Source organism: Aulonocara stuartgranti (assembly GCF_965226115.1).
Source record: "Aulonocara stuartgranti genome assembly, chromosome: 12".
NCBI lineage: Eukaryota > Metazoa > Chordata > Actinopteri > Cichliformes > Cichlidae > Aulonocara > Aulonocara stuartgranti.
Window position 1 is genome coordinate 32,863,016 of NC_138948.1, and position 23,799 is coordinate 32,886,814.

General features: G+C 40.7%; 1 protein-coding gene across 3 annotated transcripts in view; it reads left to right on the top strand.

Moving 5' to 3' along the window:
• Positions 1–23,799, top strand: part of citb (citron rho-interacting serine/threonine kinase b) — a 76,509-nt gene that overhangs the window by 40,956 nt on the left and 11,754 nt on the right. For 2 of the 3 annotated variants that reach the window (XM_082554448.1, XM_082554449.1), the window contains exons 10-26: positions 8–133; positions 2,444–2,539; positions 2,766–2,882; positions 3,072–3,181; positions 3,413–3,587; positions 4,416–4,613; positions 4,721–4,774; positions 7,016–7,213; positions 11,902–12,095; positions 12,788–12,923; positions 13,012–13,116; positions 13,371–13,511; positions 13,810–13,917; positions 14,082–14,313; positions 14,453–14,611; positions 19,126–19,296; positions 22,358–22,538. In XM_082554448.1, coding sequence (XP_082410574.1) covers positions 8–133; positions 2,444–2,539; positions 2,766–2,882; positions 3,072–3,181; positions 3,413–3,587; positions 4,416–4,613; positions 4,721–4,774; positions 7,016–7,213; positions 11,902–12,095; positions 12,788–12,923; positions 13,012–13,116; positions 13,371–13,511; positions 13,810–13,917; positions 14,082–14,313; positions 14,453–14,611; positions 19,126–19,296; positions 22,358–22,538 — 2,501 coding nt within the window. Of the gene's footprint in view, positions 1–7; positions 134–2,443; positions 2,540–2,765; positions 2,883–3,071; positions 3,182–3,412; positions 3,588–4,415; positions 4,614–4,720; positions 4,775–7,015; positions 7,214–11,901; positions 12,096–12,787; positions 12,924–13,011; positions 13,117–13,370; positions 13,512–13,797; positions 13,918–14,081; positions 14,314–14,452; positions 14,612–19,125; positions 19,297–22,357; positions 22,539–23,799 lie in introns of all 3 variants that reach the window. The other variant, XM_082554447.1, reaches the window with a different exon arrangement.

The window sequence follows — 23,799 nt, forward strand, 5'->3', positions numbered from 1 at the left end:
TATCCAGGATGGCAGGAAGACTCTTGAGAACCAGGTGAAGAGGCTCGAGATTGTTGAGCGCCGGGAGGCCAAACTGAAGGATGAAATCCAGAGCAAGGGCCAGCAGATTCAGCAGATGGCAGATAAGATTCTGGTAACCCACCTTTCATCTTTCAAGCAGAGCAAAATGAAGAAGGAGGTGTGAAATAAACAGAACTCATTGTCATCATTGCAAAAGAAATGCAAATTTACATCTAATATTTTTACATATGCAGTGCTCAGACACTCCACATTTTGTATTTTAATTGCCTTACAGCTGTGATACAACCAGGCCAGCGCTTTGAATCCGTTTACATCACCAGACTGTGTGTGATCAGATCTCTCTCTAACTTTTCCAATAGTTTTGTTGCACCTGTTATGAGAAATTACTCCTTTATTTCCATTGTTTTCTGCATTATCAGCGTCTGAACTGTGTGCCTGAGATGAAAGTATTAAGCATATCCACTCAGAGCTGACAAAACCGTTTCAAACAGACAGTTTAGAGGACTGTGAATCATGAGCTTTTGACTCACAACGATTATAGGGAAATTAATATGAGCAAGCACAAAATACATGCAGCCATCTGAAAAAAAAAAGGTTTTACAAGACTATTTGGTGTCCCGTGAAAAACTAAGAACACCTCGTACTATTCATATGAATTAACAGGGTGAGTGCATTTGCTGATAACCAAACGCATCATTAACATTAAGTGATGATCAGGAAGTGTGAGCACCTCCATAAAAGCAGTTTTTTGCCATGTTGCTGATCTGGATGATTCATGTGTTTATTGTCACAATGCCATAACAGTCCCCTGAGTGTGAATATTACGCAAATTCATATATTGTGCACTGCAGATTCACCTGAAATCAGACTGTGCAGTGCTCAGGAAAAAAACAAAACAAAAAGCTGACAGCACAATTTGAAAAAAGACTGATCACATAGGGAGTGTTGCAGCTGGAGAAACCACAAGACAGCTGAAACAATGTACTTTGGGCAGATGAGACCAAAGATGACGTTTGGCCATGATGCTCGACACCACGTTTGGCAAAAACCAAACACGGCATATCAGGACAAACACCGTATACCAGCTGTCGAGCACGGCGGTGAGCAGTGATGATTTGGGCTTGCTTTGCACTTACAATGCAGACCAAGAACTCTGTGTGCCAAATTATTCTAGATTTGAATGTGAGCCCATTTCTCTGAAGCTAGGTAAATGGTAACTGGACTGGCTTTTCTACTCTACCTGAGTGCTCAAAGTGCTTTAACTCATTCACCCATTCACACAAGCACTTAAATAGTTTCTGTCTTTCTAACTGACATTCACATGCCAGTGGATGCATTGGAGACCAACTTGAGGTTAGTATCTTCCCAAGGATATTGGAGATGCAGACGGAAGCAGCCATTGATCAATACACCAACCTTCCCATTAGTAGACGACCTGCTCCACCTCCTGAGCTACAGCCACCCGTTGACCAAAACTTGTTCATGTAACAGGACAATGACGCCAAACACATCAGCAAATTTCTAAGAGAGAGGCTGAAAAAAACAGTCAAGGTTTAGTAATGATCTAGTCATGATCAATCTGATTGAAATGTTATACCTCAAGAGAGCAACGCCGTAAGGAAGAGTGGGCCAAAATTCAACCACAATGATCTGAAAGACATACAGAAAGTGATTATTTCAAGTTATTGCTGCTAAGGCTAGATCTATAAGGCACTAAATTATGGGCATGTTTTGTTGTGAAAACGTTCTGGTTCCCGTGTCTGCTTGTGACAATCAATAATAAAAGAAGTCCCTTTTAAAACTCTGAGAGAGTAACAAAGCTTCTCCATTTACTTTTGATTAAAAAGAAGTCATAGAAATTGACCTTTTGCAGCAGTGTGTGTGAGGTCCACCTGTGCATTCCCTGCTGCCTCTCAGCCAAAATCTGTGCTATTAATAAAGCCCAAAAAAGAGAGGAGCTGACGCTGGAATCATTGATATAAATGACTTTGTGTTACCTGAGCTCCTCTACATCCATAGTAACAAAGACAAGGAAATTTTACACTGTAATCATTGCATTTAATACTAATCTTTCTCCTATATTGTATGAGGGATTAAAAAACACCTGTGTGTTGGTGTTTGAATCTCTCGCTGACTACCAGAGACCACAATCAACCAGAGCAGAGCTAAATAAACAATTGTTATAATTATATCTCAAAGCTCTCAAAACCTGCTGGTGAGCAGCAGGAACCATCGCTTATTGTGATTAGGTGTTAGTGATTTTGAAGTCCTTTGCACTGCCTCTAACAAATGTATGAGTTGTGTTTTGTGATGAAATGCTTTATGCATTACCTTTATGCCAGAAATGATGGCTACTTTAGTGTTTGCGAGCATGGCTGCTGATGTCAACATGAAGCAAGTGACCTATTTGTATTTTGTGTAGGAGCTGGAGGAGAATTTGCGAGAGACTCAAACCACAGCCCAGCGCCTGGAGACTCACCTGAAACAGAAAGAGAAGCTCTACGAAGACAAGATAAAGGTTCGATTTATAAATATGTACACACAATCATATACGCAGACCCATTGGTTTGATGTAAAACACCATGCAGAAATGTCCTGATAAACTTGCTGGAAGTGCTCTGTCTAGTGGTCGTGCCTTAGCCGGGGTGCTGGGAAGAGCAGCAATATGTCATATTCAAATTCATATTTTACCCTGTTAAGTGATATCCCGGCTATGGGTCTGTGGGTTGCCTGGCATTGAGCAGGTGCTAGAGGCCCAGATGAAGGCGGACATGGCCGATAAGGAGATGCTGGAGTCCAGTCAGAGCAAATATGAGGAGGAGGTGCGGGAGAAGTGCAGCATCATCAGTGAACAGAAGGCGGTAAGAACTGACCAGCTTGGGAGCACTATTTCAGGCGTATTTTAATATTTATCACACTGACATAGATTCCATGTTTGGAATAATGATTGTATAATTAAAAAGCACAAAAATCACCCTTAATCCGATCCCAGGAAGACCAAACTAAATGTTTGTTAAGCGTATGTTATAGCTTACACATTTTCTTTTCAGACAATAAATGCAATGGACTCAAAGATGAACAGTCTGGAGCAGAGAATTGCTGAACTATCTGAGGCCAACAAACTAGCAGCTAACAGCAGTATCTATACCCAGAAAAACATGTAAGTACCCCAACACAAAGCATTGTTATTGTGCTCCATAATAACAATAAAATACAATAATAATACAATAGATACAAATACGCTTGTAAGCGTGTCCTTTTATTGTGTCAGGGCAGAGTGAAGCTGCAGCTTGTGCGCAATAATATCTGGAAGGTACTTAATTCTGACCTTGCCGTTGCTACATGGCCTTCTATTTAACCTTTTGCACATTTTGATGTTTTGTCTTGCCAGGAAAGCCCAAGAGGAGATGATCTCAGAGCTTCGCCAGCAGAAGTTCTACTTGGAGTCTCAGGCCGGGAAGCTGGAAGCTCAGAATGCCAAACTGGAAGAGCATCTAGAGAAAATGACTCAGCAAGAGCAAAGCAATAAGAGCCGCGTGCTGGAGCTGGAAACCAGGCTCCGAGAGGTGAGGAGACATTAGAACAGGTGCAGGATATCTCTGCTGATAGATGGTGGTGGATTTTCCAACTGTGTGACAACACTTTTCTTTGTATTTGCTCTGTTCCCTGTCTGTTTGTCACAGCACCATCCGCTTCATAGAGTCTTTTATTTATATGCTTTATTTTGTACATATGAAGTAATCTTAGTTAATAATATTATAGAGTATCTGCACAGATTTTTTTATCAAAGCATAAAAGGCATTTTTGAATATTAAATAGACGAAGCTGTGCAGTAAACCTCTTCCATCTGTGTTGATCTGGCTCCATGTAGTATAAACACACTTGCGTGGAACTGTGTCCCCGAGTGTATATTGAGGAAATAATTATAGTGTAGTATATATATCGTGACCTCTTGGGGAAGCAGGTGGTGCATATAAAATAGTTGTTTGATGGTAATATATGGACTAGAGCTGCTAAGTTGGACATTGAAAAGGTAGGGACCATTTGATGTGCAGTGCATATTATGATATATGGAGTTTGGGATCCAGTAGCATCATTTAGGATACGTCCAGATGAACAGAATCAACTTTTTGGGATTTAGGATACAGGATATTTTCTGTAGTACTCCATTTATCTCCATAGTAGCTTGTAATTTGAATTTCCCCGGGCCATAAAAGTCTCACTTGCTATTGTAAAGTCAGATGTTACAAAAAGTGAAGCCTAATAACTGAAGGCAGTCAGACATGTGTCAGGTGTAATGCTCTCACACCGAGGTGATGTCAGCATGTGTCTGACTGTGCTGGGGATGAATCGCCTCCTCCTCCTGATCCTGGTCTTTCTGTCTGCTTTTGTAGATTGGGCTGGAGCATGAGGAACAAAAGCTGGAGATTAAACGTCAGGTGACAGAGCTGACCCTTTCACTGCAAGAGCGTGAATCTCAGATCAGCAACCTGCAGGCAGCTCGCCATGCCCTGGAAAGCCAGCTGCAGCAGGCTAAGACCGAGCTGGAGGAGACCACTGCAGAGGCCGAGGAGGAGATAACTGTGCTCAGAGTAAGAGAAATGGAAAGGAAAAAAAGTAGCGAAGATGCTGTCTCATTGATGTTGTGTAATGTAGGCAGTAATATCTGTCCCTGCATCTCTCCTGTCATTCCTCCTAGGCACACAGAGATGAAATACAACGCAAATATGATGCCTTGAGAGACAGCTGCGCGGTAAGCTGCTCACACCCTTATTTTTGTCGTTCGCTCTTTACAGGAATAAACAGCTCTTCTGGCACCGAACACCAGCTGAATCATCGCACTAGAAGTAGCCTCGTTTCAGTCCATATGTGTTTTTGTCACTCTTGGATGAATTAAAATTTAAAATCATTTGACTCCGTGTCACTTTTAACACCTTCCCCGTTTCATCACGTTTGTCTACCTTGCTGGTGCTCTTTATGGAGATGTAAAGCTGACTGCATAAATGTGCATCCTTAAATATGAGCAGGTCTCCACCCTGTTTTCAAAACATTATGTTTCTGGTCAAAGTGAGAATTGTTATTCCAGACACAATTTTTACAGTAATATTAGACTAACTCTCAGAACTGTTTGTTGCTTTCATGGCACCATTGTGCGCATTAACACAGAAACTAAGTGAACCTCCACTAACCAAAGTTAGCCCTACTGAATCAGAAAATAATGCCCTCTATTCGGTGATCATTGCTATTTGGGAGCTCCAAATTTTTTTAGATTTATTTGCTTTACGTTGTTATGAATGAACATTTCCTGGTAACTCTTTGGTTTACTAACACAGGATCTTGTGACATGTGACTAACCTTGCGAAATTATGTTGTCATTTTTCAGGTATTTAGGTGCCATCAAGTTTATGTAGCTTGAATAAATACCAAAACCGTCACAGTCTTCCTTTATCCCATTGCCCTACTTTTGAGATCCTCCCACTCACAAACTGTTCAGAAAGCGACAACCATAGATTTAGCTGGCCAGTAGTCAGGCAAGCACAGCCAAATTCAGCAACAAGCAGAGCTTGAAATGCCACTCTATTTTTTGCCCTGCTGACTTGCAGTGTTGGTTTAACCATTAGTCTGTGGAGCATTTTGGAGGAGAACAGCCACCGATTGTGCAAGTTCCCCCACCTAAAATGATGACAGAGGTCAGTAATTTGCACCAGAGGTACACTTCAACTGTGAGAGACAGAATGTGAAAAAAAAATCCATGAATCCACATGGTAGGATTTGTAAAGAATTTATTCGTAAATCAGGGTGGAAAATAAGTATTTGGTCAATAACAAAAATACAACTCAATACTTTGTAACATAACCTTTGTTGGCAATAACAGAGGTCAAACATTTACTATAGGTCTTTACCAGGTTTGCACACACAGTAGCTGGTATTTTGGCCCATTCCTCCATGCAGATCTTCTCGAGAGCAGTGATGTTTTGGGGCTGTCGCCGAGCAACACGGACTTTCAACTCCCGCCACAGAATTTCCATATCAGCGTTGCATTTACACTCTATAGCATTCACACTGAAAGAAAGATCCTCCTCTGTGTTTTGTAGCAGAGGTAAACAGTAAATGATATGTTAATTTTAATCAGTGAAAGTGTGTGACAGCCACAGATTTCACAAACAGCACTGAGCAGTTTGTATTCAGCAGCGTTGAGGATGCAGATCTAGATGTGATTTACCTTAGCTGTTTAAGTTGCTCTATAGATTTGGTTGACAGATGATTGGAATAAATTGCCAGATCACCGCTGCACTCATTCCACTGTTGACTTCTAGCCTTGCCTTAAGAATTTAGTCGCTGCTGTCAGTCCCCTGCCGAAAGGGAGCAGAAGCACTGAGTCAGTACAGAACAGGCAGCTAATTTATGTACTTAAAAGCTTTGCCTCTTCCCCCCTGCCACCTTGAAATTCTGTGTGGTCCCCTTGTTCCCACAAGAGCTGAGAATAAGGGGCTTTTAACAGACAGCCTCGTATAACCCTCATCTCCTTACAGTGTGCACTGTAGTCATGGCTGATTAAAGGAACAGACCGATGCTGATGAAATGATTATTCTCATTCTGAATGCTACTTGGGTTGAAACAGCAGCATAGAAAAATGATTACTGCATTACATCACTAACCCAGATATCTGCATCATGTAATCATGCAGCAGTAGAGTTGAGATTGTGTGGGGTGTTAGGTCAGCTGTTATTGTGGAGGAGCAACGATCTGAGCATTATATGCACAACAGCACCAAAACTTTTTCTTATGTGCGAATTGTAAAATTAACATTTTTATTACTTTTCTCGAAAATCCAGGAATTCTGCTTTTACAGTGTAGGTACACACTGCCTTTGGAGCAACAAAAACACTGTGTAAAGTGTCACATTACAGGGGTACATTTTAGTTGCAGATGGATACTGTGTATGTATTCAGCCATTTAAATGTGAAATATGAATGTTCCCTTTACTCTGTAGGTGATCACAGACCTGGAGGAGCAGCTGACAACATTGACTCAGGAGAATGCAGAGCTTAACCGTCAGAACTTCTACCTGTCCAAGCAGCTGGATGAAGCCTCTGATGAGAGAGAAGATCGACTGCAGCTCAGCCAGGATGTGGACAGGCTGCGTCGGGAGGTGGCTGACCGTGAAATGCACCTTAACAACCAGAAACAGGTGCTGACTTCTGATGATGGTGTACAGTCCTAAAATGCAGATGGGTTTGTGAACCCTGAATAAAAACAGAAACTTAGTTACCAGAAAGCACACTGAACCTCTACTATTAGCCCAGAGAGATGTTTTAATCAGATTCAAGAGGCTTGTTCAATCTCTTGTTAGGGTTTCAGGTGTAAAATCTGAATAAAAATGCAACGATTTGCAATTCTCATAAACACATATTTCATTCACAGTTGGAACATAGGAATAAAGAAATGGTTTAAAATGAGAAAATTTTACATTTTAAGAAAAATAATCACTCATTATGAATTTGATAGCAGAATGCATATGTAAACACTGGGTCAGGAGGCATGTTTATCACTGTGTGGCATTCCCTCTTCTTTTAACATTAGCCTGTAAATCACTGCGAGCAGCTGCTGGACTTTTGAATGAGGAAACTCATCCAACTGTTGTGTGATGTAGGATCCTTTGCTCAGCGGTCCTGGGCCTACTTTGTTGTGTTGTTTGTTTCTTGAGCCCCAAATCTTTTCAAGCCTGTATTCAGCTTTTAGCACTGATGGTGCCTTTCCAGATGTCCAAAGACATAGGCAGTGATGCCCCCCATAATAAGCTGAATGGTCCCTCTCCTCTTAAATCTAGTTGATGTGGCGTCCATATTTTCCAAAAAGAATTTAAAAGTTGGTTTTGTCTCACCACAGAACAGCTTTTCACTTTGCCTCAGTCTATTTTAAATGAGCTTTGGACCAGAAAGGAGAACATTTGTGGAAGTGTTTCAGAATCATGTCTTTTTTTAATGGTAAATGGACTCATTCTTATATAGCACTTTTCTACTCAATCTGAGCACTTCCATAAGGAAGCTTCCTATCTAACGTTCACATACATTTATATTCTGATGGACGCATCTGAGAGCAACATGGGGTTAGTATATTGCCCAAGGATATGTGCCAGACGCACGATCTGATATCCTCGTGTTGGTGTTCTTCCCACATCATCATAATAAATGTTGTTCCAGGTTCAACATTGCAAGTGACCAATCACATTGTTGTGACATCATACGTTTGTGACTTCGGAAAAAAACGCATTAAACAAAAAATCTACTTAACTTGCGAGAAACCGCCTCCGTCCGCCGATCCAGCAATTTGAATTCTTTGCACTTCATACTGTTCTTTAATAAACGGTAAGCATTATACATATTGTCCTTGCAACATTGGAATTTCATAAATGAATGAATCGCTTAGCTTGCAAAAGTATGACGTCAAACAATGTGATTGGTCACTTGCAGTGTTGAACCTGGAACAACATTTATTATGATGATGTGGGAACAACACCAACACGACGATATCACCAACCTTCTGTTTGGTAGGTGATCTGCTCTACTCCCCGAGCTACAGCCTCCCCTAATGCTGTTTCTTGTGAGGGCCCAGAGATCGCAGGCATCCAATATTAACTTTTGGCCTTGTCCCTTGTCCTCAGAGGTTTCTTCATATTCTAAGAATCTTTTGATGATATTATGTGCTGCAGATTATTCAGGAGAAATTGTTGCATAGCTTTTTGCAGATTGATGTCTCTAAGATGATCTTTTCGTACCCAGTTTTGTTTTGACCTGTTGCTAATTAACCTAAATACTTGCAAAATGTTTAATTTTAGTACCACTTGCATTTTTTCCAATGTTTTATTGCCCCCATCTCAACTTTGAAATAGCTGTTTCCATCAAATTCAAAATGAGCTATGATCTTTCATGAACTAGCAATACATCTCAGTTAAAACATTTGATATATTTTCTGTGTTCTGTTGTGAATGAAATCACAGTATGCTGTTTTCATTTACATTTTACACAGACTGGATTTTCCTTTGGTGCTGGCAAAATTGTTATATGCAGGAACAATCCAGCTAGTATTTTTTATTACTTACCAGCAGATTTATTAGCTTCTGACACTGAATTTCCTGCTCAAAAGAAAAAGTTAGGCAGGTTCAAATCAAATAACTGTTTACTAAGCTCAGGTCAGTAACAGGAAGTCTGTCAGAGAAGGCGTGAGCATCAGATGAAGAGCAGCAAGCAAAACTACATGTACAGACAGGAACACTGTATTAAGCACAGGGAACACTACACAACAATAACATGACAACCAGATGTGAAATAAAAATAGATTTTACTGCAAAGCAAGAGCACGAATCAGATAAGCGAGAAAGAAAAACACAAGCAAAACTCAGATAAAGTGTGAAGTCTGCATTCATTCTCGATATCATTTTGCACGGGCTGCCAGTCATTCAGCAAATAAACACATAAAGAGTTGACATCTGAACCCAGCATTTAGAGTCACAGTGCTTACCACTCCGCCAACATGCCACCGCTTTTGTGTGGCAGTTGTTTCTGCATGAAAGTTGAAATCTGTGAGAAAACATCATTTTCTGTTTTCTAAAACACTTGTATTCCTTCCTCTTATTCAAGTTTCTTCACCCTGCCCACTTCCCACTCACAGTCAGACAGGAGCTTTTCACTTACGCTCACATTATTTGATATCTCCACAACACCTGTGACAGGTGACCTAGACATCTCTCCCAGCTCCGAGAGTGCCAAGTGTAAATCAGGCAGCCGAAACACTGGAATAATTTTATTATTGTTATGCGTCGTATTCGCAACGCAGTGAGAATGAGAGATGGAGAGAAAGAGAGGGAGAGAGGAGGCTGTGTGATGGTGTGTTGCCCCTGTGGGAGGATTTGTGTGTGGGTGTCCAGTAGCGCTCTCAGTCCTGCTGGTTGTGTAACCACCGATGGAAGTCATAGACGAGGGATGGGGTGGTGTGTGGGAGGGATGTGTCATCCCCATCACTCCCAGGTCGTGTCAGCTGTGGAAGCATTGGACTTCAGAGGGCCGTGGTGTTGCTGCAGCACCGGCAGAGGCTATATTTGTCTCCCCATGCTTTGTCTAAAGGAGTCTGTTGTAAGACATTAAACATGGAGCTTTGTGTAGGCCTGGTGAAAAATATATGAAAACATTCCGAGGCATGAAAATAACTCCAGGTTCAAATAGTCATTTACATGGAACGTTAGTTGTCAGACTTCATGTATATTATTTAAACAGTTTGTGAGCCCCTGGCTCTAGCATTGTGGTTTCTTTTTAACAGATTGTGACTGACAATGCCATGAAAACATTTTTACTTTTTGACTTCTTAGTTTTTTGCATATTTGTTACACCTACATTTTTCAGATCATCAAACAGTTTTTGATACCCAGTGCCCGATGGGTGACGTGATACCCACGTTTGTGAATATGATAACTCAAGAACAAGGCAAATTACGATTTTCCAATTGATACCGTTGGTGCACCTACACCTGTTTAAGATCGCCCTAAATGATGTCAATCTGATTAACCCTCTCAGGCTCAAATTAAACTTTTTGTTGCTAATGCACAACCAAGTCCTGCAGTGGTACTTCTGAGTAAAAAAAAACACATAAAATATGTATGTGGGGTAATCAGGTTGTTAGTTTTTAACTGTTGCAAATCGGCAACGCCTGCCTCGAGAGGGTTAATGTCTGGACTTTGATTAGGCCAATCTAAAGCCTTCATTTAGTTTTGGGTTTTGAGTCATTCAGTAGGTGGACTTGCTGGTGTGCTTCGGATCATTGTCCTGCTATGTGAACCAAGTGTGCTTGAGGTTCAGAGCGTGAACTGATGGCCATTCATTCTCCATAAGACTTTTATGGTAGAGAGCAGCATTCATGCTTCTGCTCTTTACTGTAATTGAATACAGACCTGGATGGAGTATTTAATTACAACCGTACAGGTCCTAAAGCAGCAAAACAGCCCCAGACTATCACGCTACCACCACCAGGAGGTAGTGTAGGAGTGATGTTCTGTGAAATGCTCTGTTATTTTTATGCCAGAGTCAAACCTTCCTAAAAACATCAACTTTTGTCTCATAAGTCCAAAGGTTTTAGAGATCATCACATGTTTTTGGCAAATGGGAGACGAGTGTTTGTGTCCTGTTTGGTCAGAAGTGGTTTTCTCTGTGGAACGCTCCCATGCATACTTTGCTGAACCTTAACTGAAGCGAGTGAGACCTGCTGTTCTTTAGCTATGGTGTTTGGATCTTTTGTGACCTCCTGGATGAGAATCGCTCTCACAGTGGTTCACTGGAGTCCTAAAGCATTAGAAAGGCTTCGTAAACCTTTCTAAGCTGACAGATTTCAGTTACTTTGTTTGACTTTAAGTGATTTCTTGATTCAACAGCTCTGGCAGTAATCAGACCTGGGTGGGGCCAGTGAAATTGAATGCAGCTGTCCAACAGATGTGATTAGTCACAGTTAATTCATGATTTAACAGGGAGGGGCAATTACTTTCTCCAGGTAGGATTGGATAGCTTTTTTTCCCCATAGTAAATAAAGCATTCTTACTAGAGTTGCTTTCCCACAGTCCTACAGGTTAAACAATTTTTATTTATCTTAAACTGAGTCTTGGTGCATCCACTCTGTTAATTGATTAATTCTTAACCAAGCCATTTTGACTCTTGTCAACTTTCTTGTGATTGGCAGCCTCTTGTAAACAGAAGGGTTGAACAGTGGGTGGGCGTGGCTTCTGGTTTCGAAAAAACAGAACTGTGTGCCTGGGCTGAACATTTTAAAGATGTGCCCTCTTGACGACCTCAAACAGATCAAAAACAGTCTGAAACATTCTCATCTGTTCACCAGAATCTTGAGACTCTGAAGACCACGTGTACCATGCTGGAGGAACAGGTCATGGAGCTGGAGACTATGAATGATGAACTGCTGGAGAAGGAGAGACAGTGGGATGCCTGGAGGGCAACACTGGAGGAGGAGAAGAACCAGGCTGAGCGGAGGACCAGAGAGATCCAGAGACTCTTAGACACTGAAAAACAGAATAGGTGACCACCACAAGATGTATCACTGTAACTGTGGGTGTTAACTAATGAATCCTAAATAGCCAAAATGTTTTCCTCAATGTTCTGTTTCTATTTTGCTTGTAATTTTCTTGCTACTATGAAAACAGTCTACAGCACATTAACTTATATTCAGTGCACCTATAGTTGCCTCAAAGAAACGTTAGTATATTTATTTCTGCACATTGCAATAGTCCAGTTATGTAATCTTGCCACAAGACCTTTAAGGAGGCTTATGAGTTTCTTATTTCATCAGCAGAGAAAACTATTTTTGCTCTAAATGTTTCTCTTGCTATCAGTGTTGGATAAAGCTCCCTTCGCCTACACGCACTGGATTCGACAGGCTTTGCCGTATTGTCTAGGGTCTGTCAAAGCAGGAATTCTAGGTAAAATATGAAATGATTTTCTGAGTTGCCTGGAACAGTGGAAAGTGAAGAAAATTAGGTAAACTTTAAAGCATTCAAAAACTGAAATTACATTTTTAGTGGTGTGTTTTCCTCTATCCAGAACCACGCGACTTTACCCCAAACAAACCAATGAGTGAAGCAGCAATATGAACATTACGAAATACTTTAGTCAGTTTGTTTCAAAGAGCCTGTAAACACATAATAGATGAACTTGAAGAGCACGCACTCGAAGGCTGAAAAATAACTGGCACTAACTTTTCTCCGATCTAGGCTCCGTGCAGAGCAGCGCAGCACCGAGTCTCGGCAGGCTGTGGAACAGGCAGTTAAAGAGCACAAAGCTGAGATCCTGGCCCTGCAGCAGGCCCTCAAAGACCAGAAACTCAAAGCCGAGAGCCTTGCAGACACTGTACGCATTTTCACACTCCTGAATAACATCTGTTAAGTTTTGTGTAGTTAGCAGATGTCGCGGCAAACTCTTCCTTTTCATTCCTCAGCTGAACGATCTGGAGAAGAAGCATGCCATGCTGGAGATGAATGCCCGCAGTTTGCAGCAAAAACTGGAGAGTGAGAGAGAGCTGAAGCAGAGGCTGCTGGAAGAGGCACAGTGTTTCATTATTTTCACAGAGCCACTGATCTGATCATTTTATTACACTTTTATTACAGACATATGGTCAAAACCGGAAAATAAATCGGTTCTATTTTTCAGAAATTCTTAGCAGTAATAATAATAAACCTTTCTGTATGAAACCACGCTGAAAGGTATAGCAATCAGTAAAAGCAATCAGTTGTAAGAAGTGTGTGTGGCTTAGTAAAGACATTCAGAGGGTGATGTAAAGGTGCTTTACCTCCACAGCAAGAGAAGCTGCAACAGCAGATGGATGCCCAGAAGACCCACATATTTCGTCTGACCCAGGGGCTGCAGGACGCTTTGGACCAGACTGACCTGTTGAAAACTGAAAGGACTGACCTGGAATACCAGCTGGAGAACATCCAGGTGCTGCTACACACATACATGCACACGCCTACTAAAGACAAATGAAAAAAAACCCACACATGTAGGAACCATGTGAGTTTTAAATCACTGCAGGTACATGTACGTTGCTGGACTGTGTCATTTTCAGTCTTGTTTCTCCCCCACTGTTCTGAGCCACACGTATGTGCACACACACTATTTGTTTTACAGCACACAACTCCCTCCCCTACTTTCTGTCTCTGTCAACCTCTCTGTATGAAATGAAGTACTTGAGAAGAAATTCATGGCAGTAGTGATGTTCACTTAGCTCCACCTGCAGGCTGTATACTCTCATGAGAAGGTGAAAATGGAGGGAACCATTACCCAGCAGACTAAGCTCATAGACTTCCTCCAGGCCCAGGCACACGGTGGCTCCAAGAAGAAAAAGGTCAGATGGGATTAAATATCTCTCTCTCTCTCTCTACATATATAGATATAGATACAGATATATATAGATATACAATAATTTCTTATCTTTCTATTTCTTTTTGTTCATTTATGGGCTCATTTCTTGTGTTTCTCCCTGTTTGTGTTTGCTTGTGTGTGTCTCAGGGTCTCTTTGGACGTCGTCGGGAGGACCTGTTGGCCGCCATGGCTGCTCAGGCTCAGACTCAGGGTCAGACTCAGACTCAAGGCCAGGCTTCCCCTGTGCCTGCCATCCAGCCGGTGCCTCTGCAGTACAGCGACATGAAGGCAGCTCTAGACAAAGAACGTTCTCGTTGCACAGAGCTAGAAGATGCTCTGCAGAAAATGAGAGCAGAACTGCGAGCACTGAGAGAAGAAGGTGAGACTGCCCTGCACCAACCTGTGGACTCCAATTTACACTCTGTTGTTCATTTATAATCATCAGTAGAAACTTGAACTAAGAATTTTTTTAAATTTTACTCAAAACAAAATACTCAAAGTCAGTCTTTCCAACCCAGCTCTGCAGTATAAGGACCACGAAAGTTCTACAAACCCAGCCACAGCTCGGCAACAGATAATTATGTCTGCCATGGTGAAGTCTCCTGAGCACCAGCAGGGCCCCACCAGCCTTGCACCCTCCAACTCTGGACGGAGGAAGGACACTCCCACACCTGAGGGTAAGGGAAGGGTGATTTTCATAGTAGCTCAGTGTGTTTTTTTTTAATCCAATGGCACAAACATGCAGGCTCACAGGAGATGCATAGAGGAGAGTGAGGTAAGATGAGCCGGCAGGTTTGTTATCTCATTTAGGCAACCATTCATAATTTTTGTCATGTGACTTTTTCTTCTTTTTTACCTTGCTGTGTAAGGAAGAACTATTTAAGAAGACGTGTAAACAGCTCAAGTCAAAGCCTTTTTTGGCAGCTCAGTTGATCAAGTTCAATCAGATGTACTGTGTAGAAACATGTGAAGAAGTCAGTAAAGTGCTCTAGTTTACTCTAGTATAAGTCTGATAAACACTGTGGTTGTGGCGTAACATGGGAAAGAGCCTTTGTGGTAAGCTGTGCTTACATCAAGTGAGATATTTGAGGTTTAAACTCGTTTCCATCATACCAGTGAGCAGATATTGTTCTCATTTTAGACGCGCTGTAGCCCGAGCACTATCATGCAGCATAATTATAGAAGAAAAAGAAACACAGGTCCCCTGCACCGCTATTCTTCAAACCTAGACCTCTGTATTCGGGATGCAACGATACCAATTTTTTCAAACTGATACGATACCGATACTTGGATCTGAGTAATTGCCGATACAGAGTACAAAAAACAATACTTCTACCACACACACACACACACACACACAAATGCAATGAATTGGAAGACAGGTTTTATTTTATTCTCTGCCGATAAAAAATTAAATCTTAATAAAAAAGACCACAAAAAAATTTCAAGTGAAAAGTAAGCACTTCTGTTAAATTATTGCAGAGTCTCCACATTGTAATTTAACAAAATATCACTGAACTATTGACACTGTCTCGAGCTTTCAGAATAATAAATAAACACTTCTGTTTGGAATAAAATAAATACAAATTAGGTTTGAGAATAAAATAAACTTTTAAATTATTGCAGAGTGTCCATATTGTAAACAAACAAACAAAATAACGAAAGTATTTGGCATTGACAAATAAACTCCTCATCTGCCCGTGGATCATCAGTCCACTGTGCCGTTAAACCGAGGACTGACATCGCGCACACACTGATTGTCTTTACCTCTTTACAAAGTTTTGACACCATTATCTCCCTGATGTATGGGCGGCTGGGAATTTCATATCGCAGCTCGAGTATGCTGAGAAGACGATGCAATCCTATGTTTTCCACGACCGGCATTGGCTGGTCATCCAGAGCGATAAAATGAGTCAGAGCCTCTGTTATTTTAACTGCCCGTGGATTTTCTCTTGACATTTTTCATCGCTTTTCCAAAACCTGAGTTAAAGTTGGCTGTTCCGGTCCACACTGCTGACATTTTGTTTAGCCTGGCTACAGCAGCCTCCAGTTTCTCTTTTTTATCTGGAGCCGCCAGTCTCACTCGCCTAACCCTGTGCCTGTTTAGCGCGGGATGTCCCCCTAGTGGCCAATCTAAAAAACTACAACAGAAATGACAAGCCACCCTCTGATTAATGAAATAAGTTGGTATCGGTTCATGGTATCAGTTAACTTTTATGAGTAGGAGTACACACATATTTTACAGTATCGGCCCTGATACCCGATACCAGTATCGGTATCGGTGCATCCCTACTCTGCATGAAGTATCTGCAGAAGTATACAGTATTGCATGCAGCAAGATTCTGAGCTCCTAGTGCTTGTTCTTGTTTGCTATTTTGAATAATGGTCAGCACAGCAGGTGCAGTGGTTAGCACTGTCGCTTCACAGCAAGAAAGGACTTGATTTGGGCCCCCATGCATGGAGCCCGCATGTTCTCCTTGTGTCTGTGTGGGTTTCCTCTGAGCAATCTGTTGTCCTCCTACAGTCCGAAGACATGCCGTATACTTTAACTGGTAATTTTAATTGGATGTAGAAGTATATAGAATAAAGCATTGTATCAATGTGTCTTGTTGTCACATTGATACAGTTCAGGCAGTTTTCTTCATACCTCAGAACTGTGGACAAGTTGTACTAGTATTTATTTCATTATCACCAATAATATGAGTAGAATTGGGGATTTGATTATTTAATTATTCGTTTTTTGTAACTATATTTTTCAGACAGCTGTTAAATCTTCTTACAGTCACACTAGATCAATTTTGGGGGTTGACTTGATCCCAAAGACCAATCGTTTTTTGGTTGTCTATTTAAGTGAGGCACAACTGATAGGTATCATATGACTTGAGTGCAAAATGGCTTATCTCTTAGCTGACTCTCCTCTACTGCCTCTGCAGCACACACCTCACATTCAAAGGTTGATTTTTGAAGCTCTTACTGTCTCTTCTTTCACACACCTTTCAGAGGGAAGGAGGGTCACTTTTGAAAGTAAGTCATCCAAATTCATGGTTTCTGCAGCTTGGTCTCTTATCTCTCCTCTACGTTGCTACATCCACATCTTTGACAGGCCAGATTTTAAAAGCTCTGCACTTTTATAGTATAAAATGTCAGATCTAAACAGGTTTGTCAGATGAGGCTGAAGAACCTTCAGTGCAGAGCTTTAGAAATCTGAAGCATTTTATCTTGGTTGCTGAAGCGTGTGATTTGCAGAAGCCTTCTACTTTATTTAACTCACTTTATTTCCACCTCAAATTCACATCATATACACAAATGTACCATATTAAAAATTCTGCAATGCAAAAACCGCTGTATGCACTTTAAACCCACACTCTGATCTAAAGGTATTATCTAGCCATTTTGTTAGTCAAGGTTACAACAAGAAAAGAAAAGTCTCATATCTACGTTTTATGTCATAGTGACCTGGTAGTCAAAAACAGAAACAACAGAAGCAAGAAAGGAAAGAAAGAAAAAGATGTACAGCTGTCAGTTACAATAGCAAATCTGATGGACACAAACAGCTTTGAGGCCTTGGGGAACAGACACAGGATCCCTGAGAGCGTCCTGTGTCAGATCCTTTGGGTTCTCTCTGGGATGCCGGATGAGATAACTGTGAATCTGACTTGTTCAGCACCTTTGGCTCATTGTTGTGTTCCTCAAGCTGTTCCTAAACAACTTTGCAGTCTGGGGGAAGGCCATTGCTGTCAGTGGGTGCCATTGCCAATGGGCAGGTGTATTTAGTTTGTAACAGCGCTTACCTTGGAGGTTTAACATCCGCATGAATGCCAGCTGCACAGCAGTTTGAACACTAATGTATGTGTTTCATGCAAGAGGACTAAAGAAGATGACCAAGTTATTGTGATTTATTTTAAGTTGCTAGCTCTAATCATAAACAAGTGTAAAATGTACAGATTTTCAAAGTGCTTTTAAGAACTCGTTAATATAGATCAAAATCAAAAAGTGAAGTGATGCAGTTAAAATAAAAAGAACATAAATGCTGAACAGTGTGAACGGTATTACAAGTAAAATAAATAAACACGGAAATAGATAAGTCCATAAAGAAGTGATAAGAAGATAAAACACTTTGATCAGTTTTCTGTAAATGTACGTTTGTAATGTAATCTAGATGTAAATGAAAGGTGAGTTTGCGAACGTCAGCTCCTTTGTTAGAGAACAGTTAAGGGCTCTGATCAGAGGAACAACCCAGCAGCTCGGTTCCTTGGGTCTGACTGTAAATTTATAACACAGGTAAAAGCGTGGCACAAGTTTAAAATCAGCTGAAATAGCTGGATAAAATAGCTAGTATGCAGTAGCAAAACTGAGAGTGATATAGTGTTGTCTCTTTGATTTTGTTAAAAGCCTGGCAGCTGAGTTTAGGACAGACTGGAGGCGGGGGGAAAAGACCAAGGCTTTACATTTTAGCTTAAGTCCAATTAGACTGTAATTTGCCTGCATTCCCCTGCTATTACAATAAAGGTCTAAACAACAACAGCACTATGTGATGCTAGGATTTCGGAGCTTATACGCATCTATTAGTGAGATATGGCTCTATTGATTATTCCATTCTACTATGATTTACTCACTGATTTGGTCTCTTTCATACTTTTCTCATGCAACATCACATTAAGGTAGTTTTGTATGAGAAAAATACAAACGGGGCCATATTCATCAGTAACTTAACAACAATATTCAATAGATACATGAAATAAAGTGCTCACGTTTTTCTTTCTTTCCATGTTGGTTGTACACACAAGATTTGTAAATTTCATACTGATTGACATTATTATATCAATAAGCGTGATCGTTTTGTTGCCATAATAATGACGTGAAATTTTTCAACCATCTTTAATGCAGAATGCAGTTCGCTGATGCTGACTGGATAATGCCTTTAAAATGCTGCAGTGTGTGGGCACAAGCAGAGGGACTGACAAAATGAAGAATCTGTTTCAAGCATTTCCGTCTTCAGAGTACTTGCATTAATGCATTTTGCCAAACATGTACCACTCCTTTTGGAAAGCTTTTGTTTTTTTTTTGTTGAACTGATCTCATAGATGGTATGGCATGATGCACTGAGGTTTTAAAGCGATGGATGTACCTGACAGAGTAAGACATGCTGGCGCTGCCTGCCCTGACTGTGTTCCCTGCTGACTGTATTCAGAGTATAGCCGTCGCTTGAAGGACAGTCAGAGAGACAGAGAGAGGGAGAGAGAGAGGGTGATGCACCACAACACGCCTCACCGCTTCACAGTGGGACTCAACATGAGAGCTGCCAAGTGTACCGTGTGCCTGGATACTGTGCACTTTGGTCGTCAGGCAGCTACCTGTCTTGGTAAGTTACAGTTGTGCTCACAAGGACTATCAACTAGACAGTGATGTATACCTTCACATAAACCATATTTTAACTTCTTGCTATATTACATTTTTCCACACATTTTCTGAAAGCATGCCTCATACTGTCAGAACTCTACACACAAATCAAAAAACACACACACAATGTGCAGAACTCTTCAATTCTCCTGCAAAATGAAACTTTACATTCAAAACAATGTAAATGGAATTTTGTTTTCAAATGACACATGAATAGACATTTATAAGAACCAGTTGAACACTGATGTGCTTACAGTTTTTTCTGAATGCTTAAACCCTAACTGTGATTCCTGTAACACAATCTCTAAAACTATTCAGACTTATAGCAAAACCACTCACTGAGTTTGCAAAACTAAAAGCACAAAAACTGCTTTGCACTCAGTTTGCAATTTTGTAACACACACTTTGCAAAACTGTAGGCACAATTCACTGCACAACACTCAATTACCAAATTTCCAACACACTCCTAGCAAAAGTATACACATGTATGGCTATCATTAACACTAATTTGCCAACTGTCTGGCACACTTTCACATGTGAAAACTTTTTTAGATAATTAGTTCACTTTGCAATCAGCCTAAGCACTATAATACAGGTAAGCTGTGTGTGCGGAGTACAATGGAGGGAGCAGAAAGAGTGAGAAGTAGAGGAGGCCGAGGAAGAGGACGTGGAGGTGAAGAAGTAGGATGAAGAGGATGACAAGGACAAGGAGGAGCAAGAGGAAGACGAGGAGGGGGGAGAGGAAGATGAGGAGGGGAGAGAGGAGGATGAGGAGGGGGGAGAGGAAGGGTAGGAAGAGTAGGAAATAGAATTGCTGATGACATCAGAGCTACAATAGTGGACCATGTAATCAACCGTGGAATGACCCTGAGGATAGCTGGCCAACGGGTCCAGCCTAACTCGAGCCGCTACACTGTAGCAAGCACCATAAGGACATCTTGAAATGAGAATCGGTTAGTACAGTCACTTCGCACAAAGATTTGTAGCACTGCCATATGCCAATGAGAAACACACCAATACCATTGATGTAAAAATACTGAAATTGTTACTTTACAGAATTGCTAGATGACCAGATGCTGGGGGCAGAGGAAGCATGTTCACTGCAGACCAAGTAACCCATATAGTCATTATGGCGATTGCAAATAATCCTATACTTGGAAATGAACACTTGTGTTTGTTTTGATGTGTTTGAATAAACACCAGTACTTGACGTTTGGATCCCTCTATGCTTATGGATCTATGACAGAAGTATGAGCTCAAACTGACATAGCCTACCTTGTGCACAGAGAAAGCAAAAGCCAGATGTGTTTTGTATTCATACCATCAGTGTGCAGTTGGCGCATTGTGTGCTTAGTAGATGATGGCTTGTGTGTACTGTTTGATACGGAAACACCATTTTTACGAAGGTGTGAAGAGTTAATCTAGCTGTGTTTGCTTTTGCAAGAGAACTACAATGTTTTGATTATTGGGTGACAGGTTTTCTTATTTGTGTGAAGAGTTTTGCAAAATTAGCCAATAGTTACAAAAAATGTGCTTAAGCAATCAGAAAAAACTGTAAGCGTAACGCTTGGCTTTTTCCCCGCCCATATAAATCTGGAGAGGATCCTATCCCATTCTGCAAAGTATCTATCAGGGCTTTCTATAGAAACAGCCTGGAACAAAAAGCTCTGATTTCGTAATTGCAATTATGTGTGAAAGGTGTTTAGCAATGTGGTTAGTATGCAAAGTTGGGCAACTGAGTTTACAATTTTGAAAAGTTCAACACTGAACAAAAAAGGCTTACGTTAAGTCATTATGATGACTGGAGACGAAGTGGTCATAGTGTTTTACATTAAGCACATCAGTGTTTAACTGGTTCTTATAAATGTCTATTCATGTGATGGTTTGTGTGTCATTTGAAAACAAAACGCCATTTTGACAAGAAATTACATTGTTTTGAATGTAGAGTTTCATTTTGCAGGAGAATTGAAGGGTTTTGCTCGTTGTGTGTGTGTTTTTTTGATTTGTGTGCAGAGTTCTGACAATATGAGGGATGTTTTCAGGAAATGTGTGTAAACAATTGAGAAAAAATGTATGTTGCTGTCTCTCCGTCTTCTATTTGCCAGACTGAATCCTGATTCATCTTTCAAAATATATCCCATGGAGGTTTCCATGGAATCCATTTCAAACACTCTATAATAGATAATAGATAAGTAGTGATACAGAAAGACAGACTAATGAAATAGTGTATTTATAGTATATGCACTCCAGATATATGTGCACTATTACAATATAGTCTACAGTACTGCAAGAGTACCATCTGTAACAACCTAGCCAACAGTAAGAGTAGGCCTATGGGCACAGAACTGTACTGGAAGAGTCGCTGGTTACAGGTTACACTCGCACATACTGATATCGTAGATCTTTAAGTCTTGCAGAGGGTCTGATCACATCATTAGAAACATGTGTGTTCAGCTGTGAGTTGCTGTGTGTAAAAGATGACAGCTGTGTTGAAGTTGTGCTCACATTTTGCTGCCAGTGTTTACAGTTTTGCAACACACATGTGAAATGTGTTTAGTGACTAAGGATATGTTTAAGGTTTTGAAAAACAGAGTGTATGAGTTTTGCAAATCGTGTCTAAGTACCTGAACCGTGTTTAAGGTTTGGCCAAAAGACTGTTTGATAGCTTAGAGAATGGAGTTTAGTGTTTTACCAATTCAGAAAAACTGTGATAAGACCAAAGTTGACATTAGCCTTTCTGTCTGTGTTTTGAAGTTTTCCGTTTTACAATGAAAGTCATCATTCTGGGTTTTAATAGCAGCATTTCATCTTTAAATCTTTACATTAGTGAACACATATACAAAATGTTCAGTCTTTGACGGTTTGCAGATGTTTAACAGTTGGCAAACACAAGCTTTTTTCACAAGAAGAGAGCATTTTTATGGACAGATAAACCTACTGTGCATTCTCCTTACGCTGATAGTGTTAACACGCTCTCCTTTTAGACTGGCGGTGTCAGTAGTGTCGCTCTGCTCTCTCCTCAGAATGCCATGCATTGTGCCACCCGAAATGCTCCCCCTGCCTTCCAGCCACATGCGGGATGTCCAGTGACTGCTCCCTGCATCTGTCTGAGGGCCTGTGTCGAGATAAGAGCAGCGCACCGGGCCAGCAGCTGAAAGAGGCCGGCGGACACATGCACTTGGAGGGCTGGATGAAACAGCCCAGGTTAGCTGTGGACACAGTGGTGTCTGACTCAGTCTTTGCTCACTTGCATTATTATATATCAAGACCGTCCTACACATCACCTGCCGAAACAGCTGCACATAAATCTGCAGTTCTAATGTGCAGACTTCACACATACCCGTTTTTTTTAAGTGAGTTAAACCTCCAGCAGTGAGATGAGATGAATGTGAGACACGATTTAACAAAATCTGACAAATTAGAGCATTATAGTGTCTGATAAATATCAACCTTAGATTTTGAATATTAGTAGTAGTAAAAGTACAAATTTCAAAACTTTTTTTTGCCTTTTTTTCTGTAATTCTCCAGTTCTCAGTTTCACTTTGTGTTACTGTGTATTTGGCTTCTTCTTTATTGTTTTTTTTAATGCCATGTTTACAAACAGTGATTTTTTCTGAGCATCTGATCTTTTCATCCACATGTGTTACATTTCACAACGGTAGAGATTTACAAACGAGGAGTGTCCGTACAAACAGCTTTAAAAATTAAAAAAAGACAACAAGAGTGGATACATCACACAGCATTTTATACATCTGATGTTTCGTACGTACAGTCATGTGAAAAAGAAATGACACCCAAGACGGCAAAGTTATCTCAGGACTCACCTGGTCTTTAGCAGATCTTCTAGTTAAGTAAATACTAAATTAGGGGATTTACATATTGTATACATCATTAACAAAAACGTAATAAATCAAACAATATGCCAATATGCAGAAACAGTGTGTGGAAAAACAAAGTCCACCTGTACTCAATTACGAGGGAACGTAGCAGCCAGCTGCTGCTAATCACATATATTGATTAATTGATGGTCAACAAGCGAGAGCAACTCACATGCTCACAGCTGTAAAAGCAGAAGTTTTGGAACATTTGGGTGTGTGTTACAGTGTCAAGGAGGAAAGACATCAGTGATGATCTTAAAGAAGCAATCGTTAGTACCTGCCAATCTGGGAAGGGCCATGAGTTACATACATTTCCATACAATATGGAGTCTGTCAATCTACAGTGAGGGAGCTATATGTGTAACACACGGGGAACACTAAAGCAGTCGCGCCAGAATGTCCTGCTAAAAAGAAAGATTCTTTAAAATACAAGGGGGAGCAAGCGAGTCAGATACCCAGGGCACAGAGATGAAGCAGGACATTCTGATCAGAAACAGTTTATTACTAGACCAGGGAGCACAAATAAAACATCCTTAAAATGTACATAATAAAATGTTGTCAATCTAGTAAAACAATCCTAAAACCCG